We start from the raw sequence: 15,941 nt of genomic DNA, 5'->3' as shown, positions 1-15,941 counted from the left end.
TGAGGTTGGTCTGCTGAAGACAGTGACATCCATTTGTTCTTACTCGAAGTTGCTGACTTACGAATTCTACTGCAACCTAAATGAGGAGATTGACAATCTTACTAGCGAGAAGTGCCAGCAAATCTTCATTAGGGGTAAGTGGTATGTGTTTGGACCAGACATGATCAATCAGTACTATGGGTTGAAGACAGTTGAGGAAGAAGAAATTTCTGACTGGGATTTGGTTGCGAAGACCCTCACTGGAGGACTGGCACCTGTATGGCCAACTGGTGATAATGATACTTTGTCTAGCTCTCAATTTATCTCCAAGTTTGTTATTCTACACCGGATTGCTTTGCACAACTGGTTGCCATCAGCACATTTTCATACAGTCGGAAAGACTCTAGCTGCTCTTCTGTTTCGAGTTGGCACCAAGATGACCATTGATTTAGGGAGATGAATCTTCTATCGTATTCTCACATTGATACATCCCAAGGAACAGAAGGTAAGGCTTCCGTATCCCAATCTCATCTTTGGTGTGCTAATTTCCCAGGATTTGATTCCGATGCCAAGTGAGATCATTGCTCTTACTCTACTACATACTGTGGATCCACGCCTTTTGATTGGCAAACACATCAGGGATGTTACGCTTGTCGATGCTCCGCATACTTCTAAGGTTGAAACTGCTGTTGCGGATACCCCCTATGCTCGAGATGTGCAGCTGTCCTTGCGATTGAAGGCTCGTGTATCTGAGCTGGAGACTGTGAGTAATATTATTTCAACTTAGCTCAGTGCGGTTCGCACTGAACTTTCAATTGTTTTACTCCGAATGAGTTTGTCTGAGTCTACTGCCGGTGACAATGTGAAGACTGACAGTAAAGGTCCCTCTAATGCTTAACGTGTCATTTGTCTATCATTGGCAAAAAGGGGGAGTGCTATAACTTAGGGGGAGTATTTGTGATTGTGATGGTATTTTTGTGGTTGGTTGAAGTACCTTCTTGCCCTGTCTGGGCGTGTTTTTGTGAAGAATTTGTCTGATCTATGTTTTTATCCAGCACGGTTTGTGTGCTGATGACTTTATGGGTTGTAAATCAAACAATATTTCCTTTGCTATAACTGTTGCCAGTATTGGCCTTTTTATTATGCACTTCTCTATCTTTAGCTAAGATGTTTCACCTTTAGTTGAGTTGTTTTGCCGAATAATAGCCAAAGGGGGAGTTTGTTAGTGCTTGATTTCTGAAAGAAAATCCCCAACATATAATGGGCAATATTATTATGGCAAATTAAGATAGGGTTTAGCTTGGTGTCTGTTTGTTCTTGAACAAGACTGACTGATCAGTACAATCAACAGACGCACTGCTAGATCAAGCCTCTAAAAATCTGATAAAGAAAAGTTTTCTAAAGAGCTGGAACGCGGTTATGAGGTGACAGTTTTGGAAAGAATATCAGCGGATCAACGTGAAAGGTATGGACCGAATCTTAAAGATTTCCTTCTTCACAAAAAGTCCTACCATCTACAATTAGAGATATATTTGGAGAGTGTTCAAATCAAAGAAGTATATATATCCTTATTCGCTCAGAGGTTAGGGTTGCATTGATTAAAGCCGCAACACTCTATACTAAACTAAATACACATCTCTGGTTGTCATGCTTCTTCTCAAGACATTAAGTTCTTGGTGATTATGAAGAAGAACTTGAGAAGCATCAACGTTGCTTAAACGAAAGGACGCGAAGATCACTCAGTTGTGGAAACAACTTGAGACTGCGTCAGTGAAGCGGACTGCATCACAGTTAGCTTTCCAATTGAAGGGATTTCATTGGACTTCTGCATGCGTGGCTCTCCGATTTCAACAATCCACTAAACCTTTGTAGATTGGGTACTAACCTTGTGTGGGGCACTTGGGTGAGATTGTTCTTCTCAACCTTTGTACATTGGATTATGAGTTAGTGGATTAGACGCCTCGGTGATCGTCCCCCAGATGTAGATACACATTGTATCGAACTGAGTAAACAAACATATGTGTTGATTTACTTTCTACCTTAGTCTTCCGCATTTCGCTTTATCTGCTGTTCTATCTGAATGACTGCTCAATCAAGTATCTAAGATAGTCAGCCTGTTATTCAGATTGCCAGAACCTAAATATCCTAATTAAGAGAATTTGCAAAATTACATGAAACAATAAGTTGTTGCAAAAACCTAATTAATCAAACACTCATATTGACTGTTTAGCCTAGTCAAATAACTAATAGTGGTCAAACAAGCAAAAATTGATTCATAAGCAAACTTGGTTACCGAACAAGGTCTTTATATATACTAGTTTTTTTACGCGCATTGCGTGAATGGGATAATGCCCAATATTCTTTTTTTTTTTTTAAATAAGTACTTTAAAGTCGATCAAGGCAAGATTATATTGGAATTGTTCATGCATATATAATTGAATGTTGAATTTGCATATTTAAATAGGTAATTCTAAGTTTACAAATGCATATTGTCAATAAAATAATTGTATAAGTATGGCTGAAACTAAATACGGGACATAAGGGAGAGCAAATAAAAATTAGGACATAAAATATTAAATATATACTAATATTGAAGAGCTAACTACTGATTGCCAAACAAGGACATTGCGAGATAATTTCTCAATTCAATTTGTTGTGTGATTTGAATACTCATTTGTCAATAAATCCCCTAAGTAGTTAATATAATTGACTTAATTATATATATTTTTATTTTTAAAAAATTATTATTATTATTATTATTATTATTATTATTATTATTATTATTATTATTATTATTATTATTATTATTATTATTATTATTATTATTAAATATATGTATACCCTTAGGTCATTTTACGTGTTAATCTAAACAGCTAATTTTTCAAATATCTTTTTACCAACTATTGATATAATTCGCTGGTCAAATCCGCTAATATAATTCGCTAACGCTAACTGCTAACCGCTTGTAAACGCGAAAAACTCGAATCGTATATATTCAAAATTCAAAGTGTCGGTTACAATGAAGTATCAAGTATATATCAAACGGGAAGGGGTACAATCTCTGTATAGGAGAAGTCCTCTGATTCTCCACTACGAGTATGCCTATTAGAAGTGTGCCAAATTTGGAATATGTCGAATTGGAAGTGTGCCGAGTTCGGAGTATGCCGAACTTGATGTAGTTCCTTGTCGGAAGTATGCCGGGTCATAAGTATGCTGAACTGGAAGTATGCCAAGTTCGGGAGTGTGCCGAACTGGAAGTAAGCCAAGTTCAAAGTATGTTGAACTGGAAGTATGCCGAGTTTGGGAGTATGCAGAACTGGAAGTATGCAGAGTTCTGGAGTATGTCGAACTGGAAGTAGTTCCTTGCTGAAAGGCTTCCGGAGTTATGTAGCTTGTTCTTCAATGAAGGGCTAATATGCAGCTTGATCTTCAAAGAAGGGCTTCCGGTGTTCAAATGGCGTATTCCTCAGCGCAATATACGCAATATATATAACTACGGGCGTGTTCCAGACGATATCCTGGCAAGATTTCAGCAGAGCTTCGGCATGCAGATTTCCAGAGCTCCCATTCTTGAAATTGAAACCACTATTTATAGTGGTAAGTGTAGAGAAGAAATCTCTAACTAACTCTATCCCTTAATTTAATTTAATTATCTTAATTAAATTAGGGAATGTATCGGGACGCTATTGCGTCCAGGTTCATCATTTCATTAAATTTCAAATAATATCAAATAATCCAATTTCCTCAAAATTATGTAATCCACATAAAATTTTGATGGGCTAAAACCAAGTCAAACCCGCTAATTAGGCAACCCAATTAATCCAAGCGACCTGGTCTAACTCAATTAAATATTCCACCAACTTGGGCCGAACAATCCAACATTCAATTACATTTAATTAAGTAATTAGAAAAATTAATTATTCAATGTACCATTTAATTAACCCAATTAAATAAATATTAGTCCAATTAGTTTAATTAAAATAATTAATTTAATAATTAAATATCCACCACGGTCCAACAACATCATTTAAATTTTCATTGCTTACACCGCTAACTGCTGATTGTCAAACAAGGACATTGTGAGGTAGTTCTCACTCCAATTTGTTGTGTGATTTTAATACTCTCTTTGTCAAAAAATCACTCAAGTAGTTAATATGATTGACTTTATTAATTATATTTTTTTTTATTTTTTTTCATGGTATTAATAAAATACTTGGTAAATAAATATATAGCATTATTTTTTGTTTTATAACTTTGATATTTAATTAAAAAATAGTGCACAAAAAAAGAAAATAGACAATGTAGTGAATATAATCAATTGATGAATTTGAATGTAAAGAATTTTTAAATTGGAGGAATATAAAGACAATATAACTAATAAAATTATTTTTCTTAATTAATTTATTGATAATGAATAATTATTTTTTTTAATAAAGATATTATAGGGACAATGTAACGAATATAATCAATTGATGAATTTGAATGTAAAGAATTTTTATATTGGATAAAAATAAAGATAATATAACTAATGAAATTATTTCTCTTATTTAATTTATTGATAATGAATAATTTTTTTGAATAAAGACATTATAGACACATAATTCTAAATTAAAGAAATGCATATGTATTGTTTTTTGTTGTAGCTACTAAATTATTATTTAATTTAAAAAGAGTAACATAGAGTACTAATTATACCAACTTTGATTGGGATGTGGTTCGAACCTAAGACCTTTTTATTGAAATCAATGAGTAAGTTAACGGTGAACTAACAGAATTTAACGGGAAAGATAATATTTAACAGAAAAGTTAACGGATAATCATATTCATTAAGGATAAATTAGGAAATATTTACCAAGATTATGTGGTCTAATGGTATCCGAGTTGAACTTTTATTTCGAAGGTTGTGAGTTCAAGCCTCAGTGGAGGCGGTGATTAAAAAATTTGATCGTCAATTATAGATTAATTGAGAATATAAGAAACAATAAAGAAAAGCATATAGTCTTCTCCAAATTTTATTAGCGAGAAGAACAAATTAAAGTGGAAAGGATAGAAATTTTTATTAGTTTAAGGAATAAGGGTCAAATAGGCCATCGAACTGCACACAATAATGCAATTAGGCCACTGAACCTAAAAAAACAACAACCAAGCCACTAAACTAACCAATTTCTTTCAATTAGCCTAATTTACAGGTTAGTAACAGGTCACCAAAAAAATTTAAAATAGTTTTTAAAAAAATTATTATTTAAAAATAATAAATTAAAGTATATTAAAATAGTTTTTAAAAAAAAAAACGAAGAAACTTTCTTCATCTCCATGGCCGGAGACGAAGAAACGTTTTTTTTTTAAATATATTTTAATTTATTATTTTTAAATAATATTTTAAATTTTTTGGGTGACCTGTTACTAACCTGCAAAACCTGTAAATTAGACTAATTGAAAGAAATTTGTTAGTTTAATGGCCTAATTGTTGTTTTTTCAGGTTCAATGGCCTAATTGCATTATTGTGTGCAGTTCAATGGTCTATTTGACCCTTATTCCTTAGTTTAATTGTTTCTATTTTTCTCTTCTATTGTCTAAGACACAACATGAGAACAAACTAAAGAAGAGACTAAAATGTCCTATAAATGATTATTGCTCCTAGTACAGATTATCTTCCACCTTAATGATTAAGTCAAGAATCATTTGCAACACTTTCTCATTTAATAAATCTCTCTCTCTCTCTCCATCTCTCTCTCTCTCTCTCTCTCTCTCTATATATATATATATATATATATATATATATATATATATATATATATATATTATACCTTAACTTCCACCTTAGTTAGAGTAAAAGAGAATACATAATATGCTTTTGTATTGAAGACGAAAGGAAGGATAGGGGCTGGGAATATATATTCAGCACATTCTCTTTATAATAAGCAGTAAACAAAATATTATAATTTCTACCCATTTTTTAAAGGCAAGTACCTTTTTTATTTTTTAATTTTTTTTAATTTTTTTATTTAAATAAAAAATAATAAATTGAACAAAATAAGATTATTTTGTTTACAACTTTATGTACTATATATAGATGGTGAATGAATACACATGCATACCATTCTTACATTGTGTTCACAAGCCAAAATCTTTTTAGTTTTTCCAAATCACATTTAGATTGGTTCTTTGTCATTAATTTCAATTCAACATGGCAAACTTTCATATTGATGAGAATGTTATGATGGAGCTAGTTTGTGAAACTCATAATCCTGACGGTACAAGCTTCAATTCTAATGTTGTTCTTAGTGCAATTGAGAAAATTCTCAACTCTGAAAAGGTTAGTTAACTTATTTATCAGTATTATATTGTATTTGAATAAGAAGTTGTCAATGCATTTTCATTTTATTGGTGTAGGCGGTAGATAAAGAAGCCACGGAAGAGATGCTAGGGGAGTTTGATCTCAATTTTAGGGAGCTTTTTTTTAAAATACAACACCTTTGTTTTGAGGTATATATGGTGTTTGACATATGAATGGTGGTAATGATCTCTGCATTTAAAGAATTGTTGGAATTCAATATGATGATAATAATGCTTTGTTTAATGTTCTTTTATTCTATATTATTTCGTTGGTTTGAATTACTGTTGTTTCCAGCAAATATCCAAGTCATCAAGCATCATAGATGGACACCTTATCACAATATGTCTATTAAGCACATTATCTGTGTATTCATGGGAGGCGAAGATGGTGCTAATGCTGGCAGCCTTTTCCATTAGCTTAGGAAAACTCAACATTTTTTCTCGACTACGCTATAGAAAAGGGTTGGCAAAGCAGTTGTCAATCGTCACACAAATCACAAATTCAACATCTAATGACCCAAATTGGCCAATTGATGATTTGATAAAGTGTTCCATGGATCTCACCAAATGCATTGTTGAGATTAATCAATCATCATCAGATTCCTTGTCCCAATCAGTTAGTTTGGCATTACCAATGGCTAGCTATTGGATCGGTAGAAGCATTGCTTGTATTGTGGCCTCTTGTGCTTGTCTTCCTCTGACAAACATCAAGTAAAATTTAAATTATGATATATTATTGTGAAAATTTCTTCTCAACTAATCTGTAGAATTATTAATTAAAAAATTATAAAATTAGTATTTTGTATTATATATTTATCTTCAAAAAAGATAAGTAACACCCTAATACGTAATGTAATTAATAAGTTGTGATTATTGCATGTTTATAGATAATTATTAATTTTCAGGTTTCAAAGTGAACTGAACATTATAACGGCCAAGATCAAAGATATACTACTCTTCACTTGTTTCCCAGCACTAGGTATTGGTTACATATATAACAATATAGCTTACACAAAATTTGCATGCGATGAGTAATATTTATATATATCATGTCAAAAATAATGTATTTAAATTTTTTTTCTTCATATAGAAGCGAAGAAAGCAGAAGAATCTTATCAAGCACTAAAGCATGTTTTATTTCACAACTCTTCTGATAAATTGGAAGTTTTAAAGTTAATATTAAATGTCATTGGTGAGAGTGAGATTTCACTTTCTAGAAGGTTTCGTAACGAGGTAAGACTGTAAACATTGAAAAATGGTGTTCATTTCCTCATATGTTTGAAATGCATTCCACATATGTTTGACAGTGAAGATTTTAATTTATATATATGCTTCTTTTATATTTATTTTGGGTTCTAACATTTTTTTTTATTAGGTCCAAAAATTTTGGATTAAATTTTTTTGATGATAAGAGTAAAAAAGTGGCGCTGTTACTAACATCAGGCCTTGACATCTCTAATGAGAGGATTCAATTTCTCAATGACTTTTACATGCATTCAAATTCAACTCCATATATACTTTGGATTCCGATTGTGGATGATCATGCAGCGTGGTCGATTGAGCAATATGAAGAATTTAGAGATAAAATGAAGTTTGTAATGATGGATGATCCACATAAAAGGATTACACGAAGCTTCACTAGATTTGTTAGGGAGAATCTCCTCCCTCACTTTCAGTTTGGAGAAGAGCCTATCCTCGTTTTGCTAGACCAACAAGGAAGGATCATTCATACAAACACGATGCATATGATACAAATATGGGATGCTGATTATATTGAAGATAAGAAATTGAGAGTTGAGGCACGAGACAATATAATCCCTTTCATAAAAAAGGAGATGAAAGAAAGGTCTCGTGGTCTTGATAGTTTGATATTTGACGTTGATGAACAGATAAGTCATTTGGCACGTGAAATTGATGATAAGATAAAAACTTGGGCAGACCAAACTAACACTAGGATATATGAGCTGGTATGATATGATATGTTTCTCCTATACTCTCTTTCAGTGTAATTATTACTGTCTCCAATTCTTCATCACATTACTTACAAACGCTAACTTTTAACTGTATTGTAGAATTTTAAAATTGAAAATAACACATAAAAACTAAATGATTTGCTATTTTACCCCTACAAATTTCTTCTAAATTTAAATATATTTTTTTTAAATTGTTTCATTTTGTAACATTAATTATTTACTATTTTTTCATTGAAAATTCAGATAGAGCAATCAAATGCGTACACAAGTGAAAGAGAAAACGCTCTATGGAAAAAAGAAAAAGATTGGAGTCTTGGCCTTGTGGTCGATGAAATTGACTTCGGAGTAACATCTTGGGTATGGCCATTTTCAACTTCTTATTAGTTACAACTACCTGCATGCCTACAAGACATCCTATATTGTTTTAAACATTATAAAAGTGAACTCTGCAAATATTTTTTGAAGAAATTTAATATAACAAATTGATTTTAACTCTGTTGCTTATGATAATACATTACTGTTTAATATATGTTTTCTCTTGTTTAAACTTTAATATGTAACAATCATTTTTGTAATGCTTTCTTTTTTTCTTTCATCAGATTGAGGAGGAACGGTATATTTTCTTATATGGAGGAAATGACATTAAATGGGTTAGAGAATTCACTTCCAAAGTACGTGAAGTAAGATTAAAATCCCTGTTAGACATAGTGTTGATGTATGTTGGAAAAAATGAGAAAGTAAGAGCAAGCATTGATGAAGAAAAGATGAGCTATGTATTAAGAAGTCCCGACCATGTTTGGAGGTTTTGGACAAGGCTTCAAAGTGCATTATTGTCACGAATCAATTACTTAAATGCAACCAATTGTCATGGCGATGAATGCGATGATGAAATTGTACAAGGGTTCAAAAAATTGTTGGGCTATGAATGTAAGGGTGCAACAATGGAAGGATGGGCATTGTTAAGCAAAGGGCAAAAGGTGGTTGTTTGTGGGCAAGGAGCTAAAATGTTGAGGGTCACTAATGAGCACGAGAGTTGGAAGGAAAACGTGTCCCTTAAAAGTTTTGACCAAGCATTCAAAGACTACTACAACCAGACCCATAGTTGTTGTTCATCAAATAGTCATTCTTGTTGTGCTTTTGAGTACCCAATCACCTTGAAAGAAATCCCAAAGAAAGAGAAATGTCTAGAGTGCTTTCGCGATATGCAAAAGTTGGTGACTTTTACATGCTATCATGGTGACAGTTGATTACAGGAATGATATATATGATGGAAAGCTTCTGTATGGCAAGCTAAGGCATTCAAAGACAGGCACTTGAGCAGCTTAGCTTACTTCAGATCTTGTGCTCCTCAATTTCTAGGTTTTGTTCAATCTGATTTGTATGAAATGTTTTTTTATTTTTTGTATGAAGTGTTTTAGTTCTATAGTTTTGGTGAAAATTTTAATCCCAAGTATTTATAGTTATTTGTTATCAATTATATATTGTAACTAAAGATATTCATTGCCATATCGTATCAATGTATTCCAATTCGTCATCAGCTAGGAAGAAAGTGTGTGCTCAAGCAAAAATTATACTTAGAAAAAAAGAAACAAAAAAAACTTGTGTCAAAATTACGGGATAGTGGAAGGGTAAATCCGATGAACGCTTAAAAAGAAAAATACTTGATGAAATGTATAAATTGTATGCTAATCATAGTCGTGCTCTCTGATTTAGTATTTGTAAATTAATCAGAAAAAACAGATAATGATCGATCTTATTGTTGAAAAGTATTTTGTATGTTCTTTTTAAGGAACAAGAAAATCTATGAATCTTGATGAGCAAAGTGAGGTTTCTGTAAGATTTTCCCTAATAATATATATTATATATTAGAGCTTTAATTAAGTGGTGCAAGTTGACTAGACTTATTAAGTGGTCTGGTTGGACTGAATAACTAGAACTTGTTATTCAATCAGACTCTGTGTCTAATATAAACCTGGATCGATGGACTTCATGATATTCATTATATAGCACATTCGTTACGGTACTCATACTGTTCAGTAGACACCAATACGCTATCTAGGGTTCTGAGTCAAGTATATAGCACATTCAGTTACAGTACTCATACTGCTCAAATATGGCTGACGGTCTACCGTTAAAGAGGCAACACAACTAGTAGTATTATTATTCAGTATAATTAGATTATTTATATTCTAAAATTTAGTATCAGAGCCTTTATAATCTCTGTCTGGTTGATTGTTATTGTCTTAAAATCAACATTAATTTCATATACATTGAGTTTTGTATATGCCTTGGTTTACAATTAAATTCATCCTAATTCACTAAACTATGCATCTAAAATATATCTTTTGGTTATGATATAATTGAGTAATTTAGTGTGTATATTTTGAATGAATAATTGTAATTTTTTTTATTTGTTGGACGGTTGAATGAATTAATCGTAATGAATATTTGGTGTGTGTATATTCTATCACCTTCTCGCAGTTCTGCCTAAGTTTATTTTCGCCGGATTTATAGAAATTTTTCGGCGAACTGATCTAATGTTATTAAGCCAAGCATGAACGACAGTGAAGGGGGATTTTATTTTGGAAAATTGCACTGCCCCGTCTGTCGTCGTTTTTTTTTTTTTTTTTTTTCGAGCTCTCGAGCGAGACTGCGAGAGGTAATCTGCATCGTGGTTATCGCGTGCGGTGGGTGGCGTTGGCAGACCTGGTGTCGCGACGAGGAGAGCCGGCGGAGGCGAGCTGGATTCTCCGGCGACGTCCCTGTCACTCCCCTACTTCAGGTGACACCGTTGTGCGCTCCAATCGCTGCTCCTCGATTTTGGACAGAGCTGGTTTCTTCTGGTGACGACGAAGGGCCGATGGCGACATGCAAAAGACGCAAGGATCGTCGGACGCCGTAAAGAAGGTCCAGGCCCGGCCCTGAGCAAGGGCAGGCTGGGCTCTTGCCCAGGGCCCATGCTTGGAGGGGGGCCACTTGGTACCCACACCTTTTATATATAGTATATATGCTTAACAAAATAATATACAGTTCTCTTACACAAAGGCGAGGTTGTTTGGTTGGTAAATGCCTAAATTACAACCTAGAGAACTAGGGGTTGATCCCTTATGACTTTATATCATATTAGTCAACAAAGGCCCCGTAATCTGTGATTCTATTGTATTAGTTAGCAAAATTATTTTGAGTTAATTTCATTTTTTGTCCTAGATTTATCGGTGACAGTCCACTTTTAATCCTTTTTATCAAAATATTTTTTTTTTTTTGGATCAAGTATTATTATAACATGATCAATTTTGACCCTCTATCAAAAAAATCGTCGAAATTTCGTTAAATATAAGGACATTTCACACTTCAATTATGATTTTTTTTAAAAAAAATAAACATATAAAATATAACGGGTGAACACACTTTGTATTAAAAAGATCAAGTGGCTTGTAGTCCACTGCTATCAGATTGCTCCCCTAGGTGGGAGGTGATGGGTTCGAACCTCGGTTGAGGCAAGTAGTGTGTATATGTAGGGTATCCCCCTTCCTTATAATAAATAAATAAAATAAAATAAAAAAGATCAAAATGTCCTTTCAATTTAATAAAATTTCAATAATTTTGTTGATAGGGGACCATAATTGGTCATGCCATAATAATAGACTAAAAATGAAATTAACTCAATTATTTTATTCAAACAATCATAACTATTGTAAAATCATATGCTCTTTATTCAAATTTTTTTAGTCAACAAAATGGCCTTGATTTGTGAGACTAGATAACTGAATGTTTTATTCAGAATGTCAAAAAGTAAAAGACTTTTTTTTTTTATGAATATCTAGTTAATGGAAAAAGAATTTATAAAAACATATAAATAAATAAGATTTGTGATTTATAATATGCTTTCTATTTAAATTATTTTATTCAAATAATCCTAATTTAAATATTTAAAAATCATATATTTTTTATCAGATTTTTAGCTTCGCAGCAGTTGTAAGTGTTGTTTTAGAAATTTTTATTAATAATTAATTTATTATTTATTATGATAACAATGTTATTGTTTATAAACTTTTTTTTTTAGTATCATTGACTCTATTATAAGATAGTATATGATATTGTTTATAAGCTAGCTTATTTGATTTTAAATTGTTTATTCATTTTTATAAATTATTTCTTTGTGAAAGTACTTAAATTTTTTCATAAGTATTATTTTGTATGTAAAATTGTTAAAAATTTGTTAATCTTATTTCTTTTTTTTTTTGAAAGCTTGTTAATCTTATTTCAAGTTATTTGATATTAATTTTTTTTCCTTTATGTAATTTAAATTTTAAGTATGAAATATATGTTAATATCGGTAGGGCCCATTTCTTTTGTCATGCCCCGGACCTATAAAATAATAGGAACGGGCCTGAGAAGGTCGTCGGTCGGCGGTGGCTTCGCGAACAGAGGCGAACATCGGTTGTCTCTGGCGTTGCAATGAGGAGATGCGGCGGACCGAAGTTGCTGCTCCATTCCCTCCTTCAGGAGACGCCGGCGACATCAAGCTGCTACTGCTCCTCCTTGTTTCAGTCGCGACTGCCGTTCGCCATGGCATCTAGGGTTGCTGTCTTTTGAAGAAAGAAGAAGATGATGATGGACTATAAAATATCGGGCCGGGTCAGGCCCATTTTGGGCAGACCTGGTCCAGTGTTTTAAAAAAAAAATTAGACCTACTTTAGTTATTGGGCTTGCTTAAGTATTTTTCATCATTATATTTAGACTTCTTCAAGCTTAATTATCTAATTTAATTCTTCCTTAAATAATTATTAAATTATCATTCGATTTGGGGATATTAAATTTTAATTTGCCGTTTGAATTTTAATTTAATTTTAAGGTACATTTTAAATTGTCTCAAGTATTACAATTTATTAAGAAAATATGGGTTAATAATATATTAATTTGTAAATCCAAAATGGCTACGTATATTTATAATTATTTTATTAATATAATTATACATTCATAAAAGCATGCATTTCAATTTTAGATCCTTAGGCCAATTTTAGGCATTATGGCCTGTTAAGGTAGCTTGCTTTGGTTTCTCTTTTTGAGCACTTTTTAGTTTTATGTGAACCTATTTTGAACAAGCTATTTGGGACCTATCTTGGGTCATTAAAGTATGGGTCCCACCATTTGGATTGATATTTTTTTAATAATAATTATAGCCTTTTTTTATTTGATTATAACATGTTTATTAAGCTTTAATTATTACTAACTGCTATATTTTGTTAATGGTATTCATCGTTGGTAATAATATTAAATTTGGATCTATTTCAGTATTAGACCATTTTCCATCCATGTTATAATTCACTTGGGCCATTGAGATTTATGAGCCTAATTTGAGTGATTAAGTGCTATAATTATTGTCTTGGCCTGTTTTAAGACATTAAGAATTTAAGGATTTAATTGTTATTTTGACCGTTAAGAATTACAAACTATTGTTTAATAAAGTTCGTTGATTATGTTTTTAATCTATCAATAGTTTTCACGGCCTTAATAATAATATTAAGTCTTTAATTTTATAGCAAAAACAATATAGTTGGTATATTGTCTGTATAATGGTAATTTGGTTATTACATTAACTTCAATCTCCCTAATAGTCATGATTAATTATTAAGTACAGTAGTAAAGAGGGGGAGGGGAGGGTGAGCCCCTCAAAGCATGGGCCCTAGGCAAGGGCCCAGCCTGCCCATGCCCCAGGGCCAGCCCTGCTCACCACAATGGAGTGGAAATCGCTGGTGAAAATTTGAATTCCAAATGAGCTATGAGTGTTGCATGCTCTGTTGCAAAAATCGCGCCTAGGCGCTAGGCAGTGGCCGGTCACCTAGAATTTCGATGGAATTGCCGTTCTATGCGGCCGCCTACACGGCCTAGGCACCAACTAGGTCGCGGTGGGCTATGCGGTCGTCTAGGCAGGTGTTTAAGCTACCTGTTAGCTATTTTCAGTGTTTTTTTAAATAAGTTATTTTGCTCAAACCTACGTCATTTTTAATATTTTAGTACTAACTATTAAAGTATTAAATAATTTATAATTACCAAGTCTTAAATAAATTTTGTTTTTTCAAAAAAAAAAAAAAAAACTTTTGAATTAAAAATAAGAAAATAAAAAATAAACGAGCGCCTAGGCGCCTGAGAAACGCCTAGCGATTTTTGCAACCTTGGTTGCATGCTTAAGAAAAATAAGAGCCGATGAGTAGAAGCCTGAGATAGACGTACATATGTGAAGAAGAACTTGGAAGCTAAGGTTATCCTTATCCCTGCAATTCTGCAAATCTCTCACTTTCTAAAATAGACTCACTCCCACATCATCAAATTTACAAATTTTCTACTATTTATTCTGCATCCTTAAATCTCTCTTATTTTCAAAAATAGGTCACAATTTCATTATATATATATATATATATATATATATATATATATATATATATATATAAAATAATAATAAAGAAATTTAAAAAAAAAAAAAATGTACAGTTTCACGGCAGCTTTTGTTGTCTTGCAAAACTAAAGTACAAAAACGCTGCCGAATGGCAGCTTTTTATGTACTTATTATACACCTAGGATTATAAAAACAAAATAAAAATAAAAAGAAATCTATGTAACATGCCAAATCATCTTGCAAACGAGTACATTGACTGGGATAATGTTAGTCTAAGTCAAAAATATAGAGAAAATAATTGCACTTCAATGGAAGGTAAGTGAGAATGGTGCAATCATTACTGTATGGACCATGGTTCAAGCAGCTGTAAGGATCATACTATCAAAAAATGTACATTTAGTACACAAAAAATGTACTTTTTAATATATTTATAATGTATATTATATTAGGGAAAGTAAATTACTTGAGTGAGTATTGAAACTACATTATTTTATATAATGTATATTTAGTACACGAATAATATACTTTTAATATATTAAAATATACTTTTTATTATGGTCCACACAATAATTTAACAAAATGCGGGTGAAAATGGGCCAACAGAACTAATATTGAAAAATGGGCAAACAAATACTTACAATGGGCTTAACAAAAAAAAAATTAATAAGCCCATAGCTAATGTTGGGATAGTTATGCTGTGGAAACGTGTTCACCATGCGCATAGTGAACACAGGTGTAGATCTATAATTTCTATACTGTAGATTCATAATTTTTTATTTTTTTTTTGAAAACGTAGATTCATAATTTTATTTTTCATTTGTTGTTAACGGGATAGATCCATAATTTCTAAGTTGTAGATTCATAACATCTATACTGTAGATTCATAATTTCTGTACTGTAGATTCATAATTTTTGTATTGTAGATTCATAATTTCCATACTGTAGATTCATAATTTCTATACTGTAAATTCATAATTTATGTACTGTAAATTCATAATATCTGTAACAACAAATGAAAAACAAAATTATGAATCTACGTCAAAAAAAATAATATGAATCTATAGTATAGAAATTATGGATCTACCTATGTGATGAACGCATGGTGAACATGTTTCCATAGCACAATTTGCCTAAATGTTGATAATGTGCCAAATAAATTAAAATAATATTATTAGACAGAGATAATATGAGACCCAAATTATCTTGAGCACACTTATCTTATGGATAAAGATCCATAAGACGATCCCATGTAAGTT

General features: G+C 32.0%; 1 protein-coding gene across 1 annotated transcript; it reads left to right on the top strand.

Annotated features, from left to right (window-relative positions):
- The first annotated feature begins 6,091 nt into the window (after positions 1 to 6,091).
- Positions 6,092 to 7,910, top strand: LOC109180796 (protein SIEVE ELEMENT OCCLUSION B-like). Its single transcript, XM_019330500.1, has 6 exons — positions 6,092 to 6,295; positions 6,373 to 6,465; positions 6,611 to 7,026; positions 7,221 to 7,294; positions 7,406 to 7,548; positions 7,691 to 7,910. Exons 1-6 carry the CDS (start codon positions 6,167 to 6,169, stop codon positions 7,718 to 7,720), a joined length of 885 nt encoding a protein of 294 aa, XP_019186045.1. The 5' UTR covers positions 6,092 to 6,166; the 3' UTR covers positions 7,721 to 7,910.
- Positions 7,911 to 15,941: the final 8,031 nt, after the last annotated feature.

Source organism: Ipomoea nil, unplaced genomic scaffold, assembly GCF_001879475.1.
Source record: "Ipomoea nil cultivar Tokyo-kokei standard unplaced genomic scaffold, Asagao_1.1 scaffold1034, whole genome shotgun sequence".
Taxonomy (NCBI): Eukaryota; Viridiplantae; Streptophyta; class Magnoliopsida; order Solanales; family Convolvulaceae; genus Ipomoea; species Ipomoea nil.
Note: the sequence above shows the minus strand (reverse complement) of the source record. Positions and strands in the feature narration are given on the sequence as shown.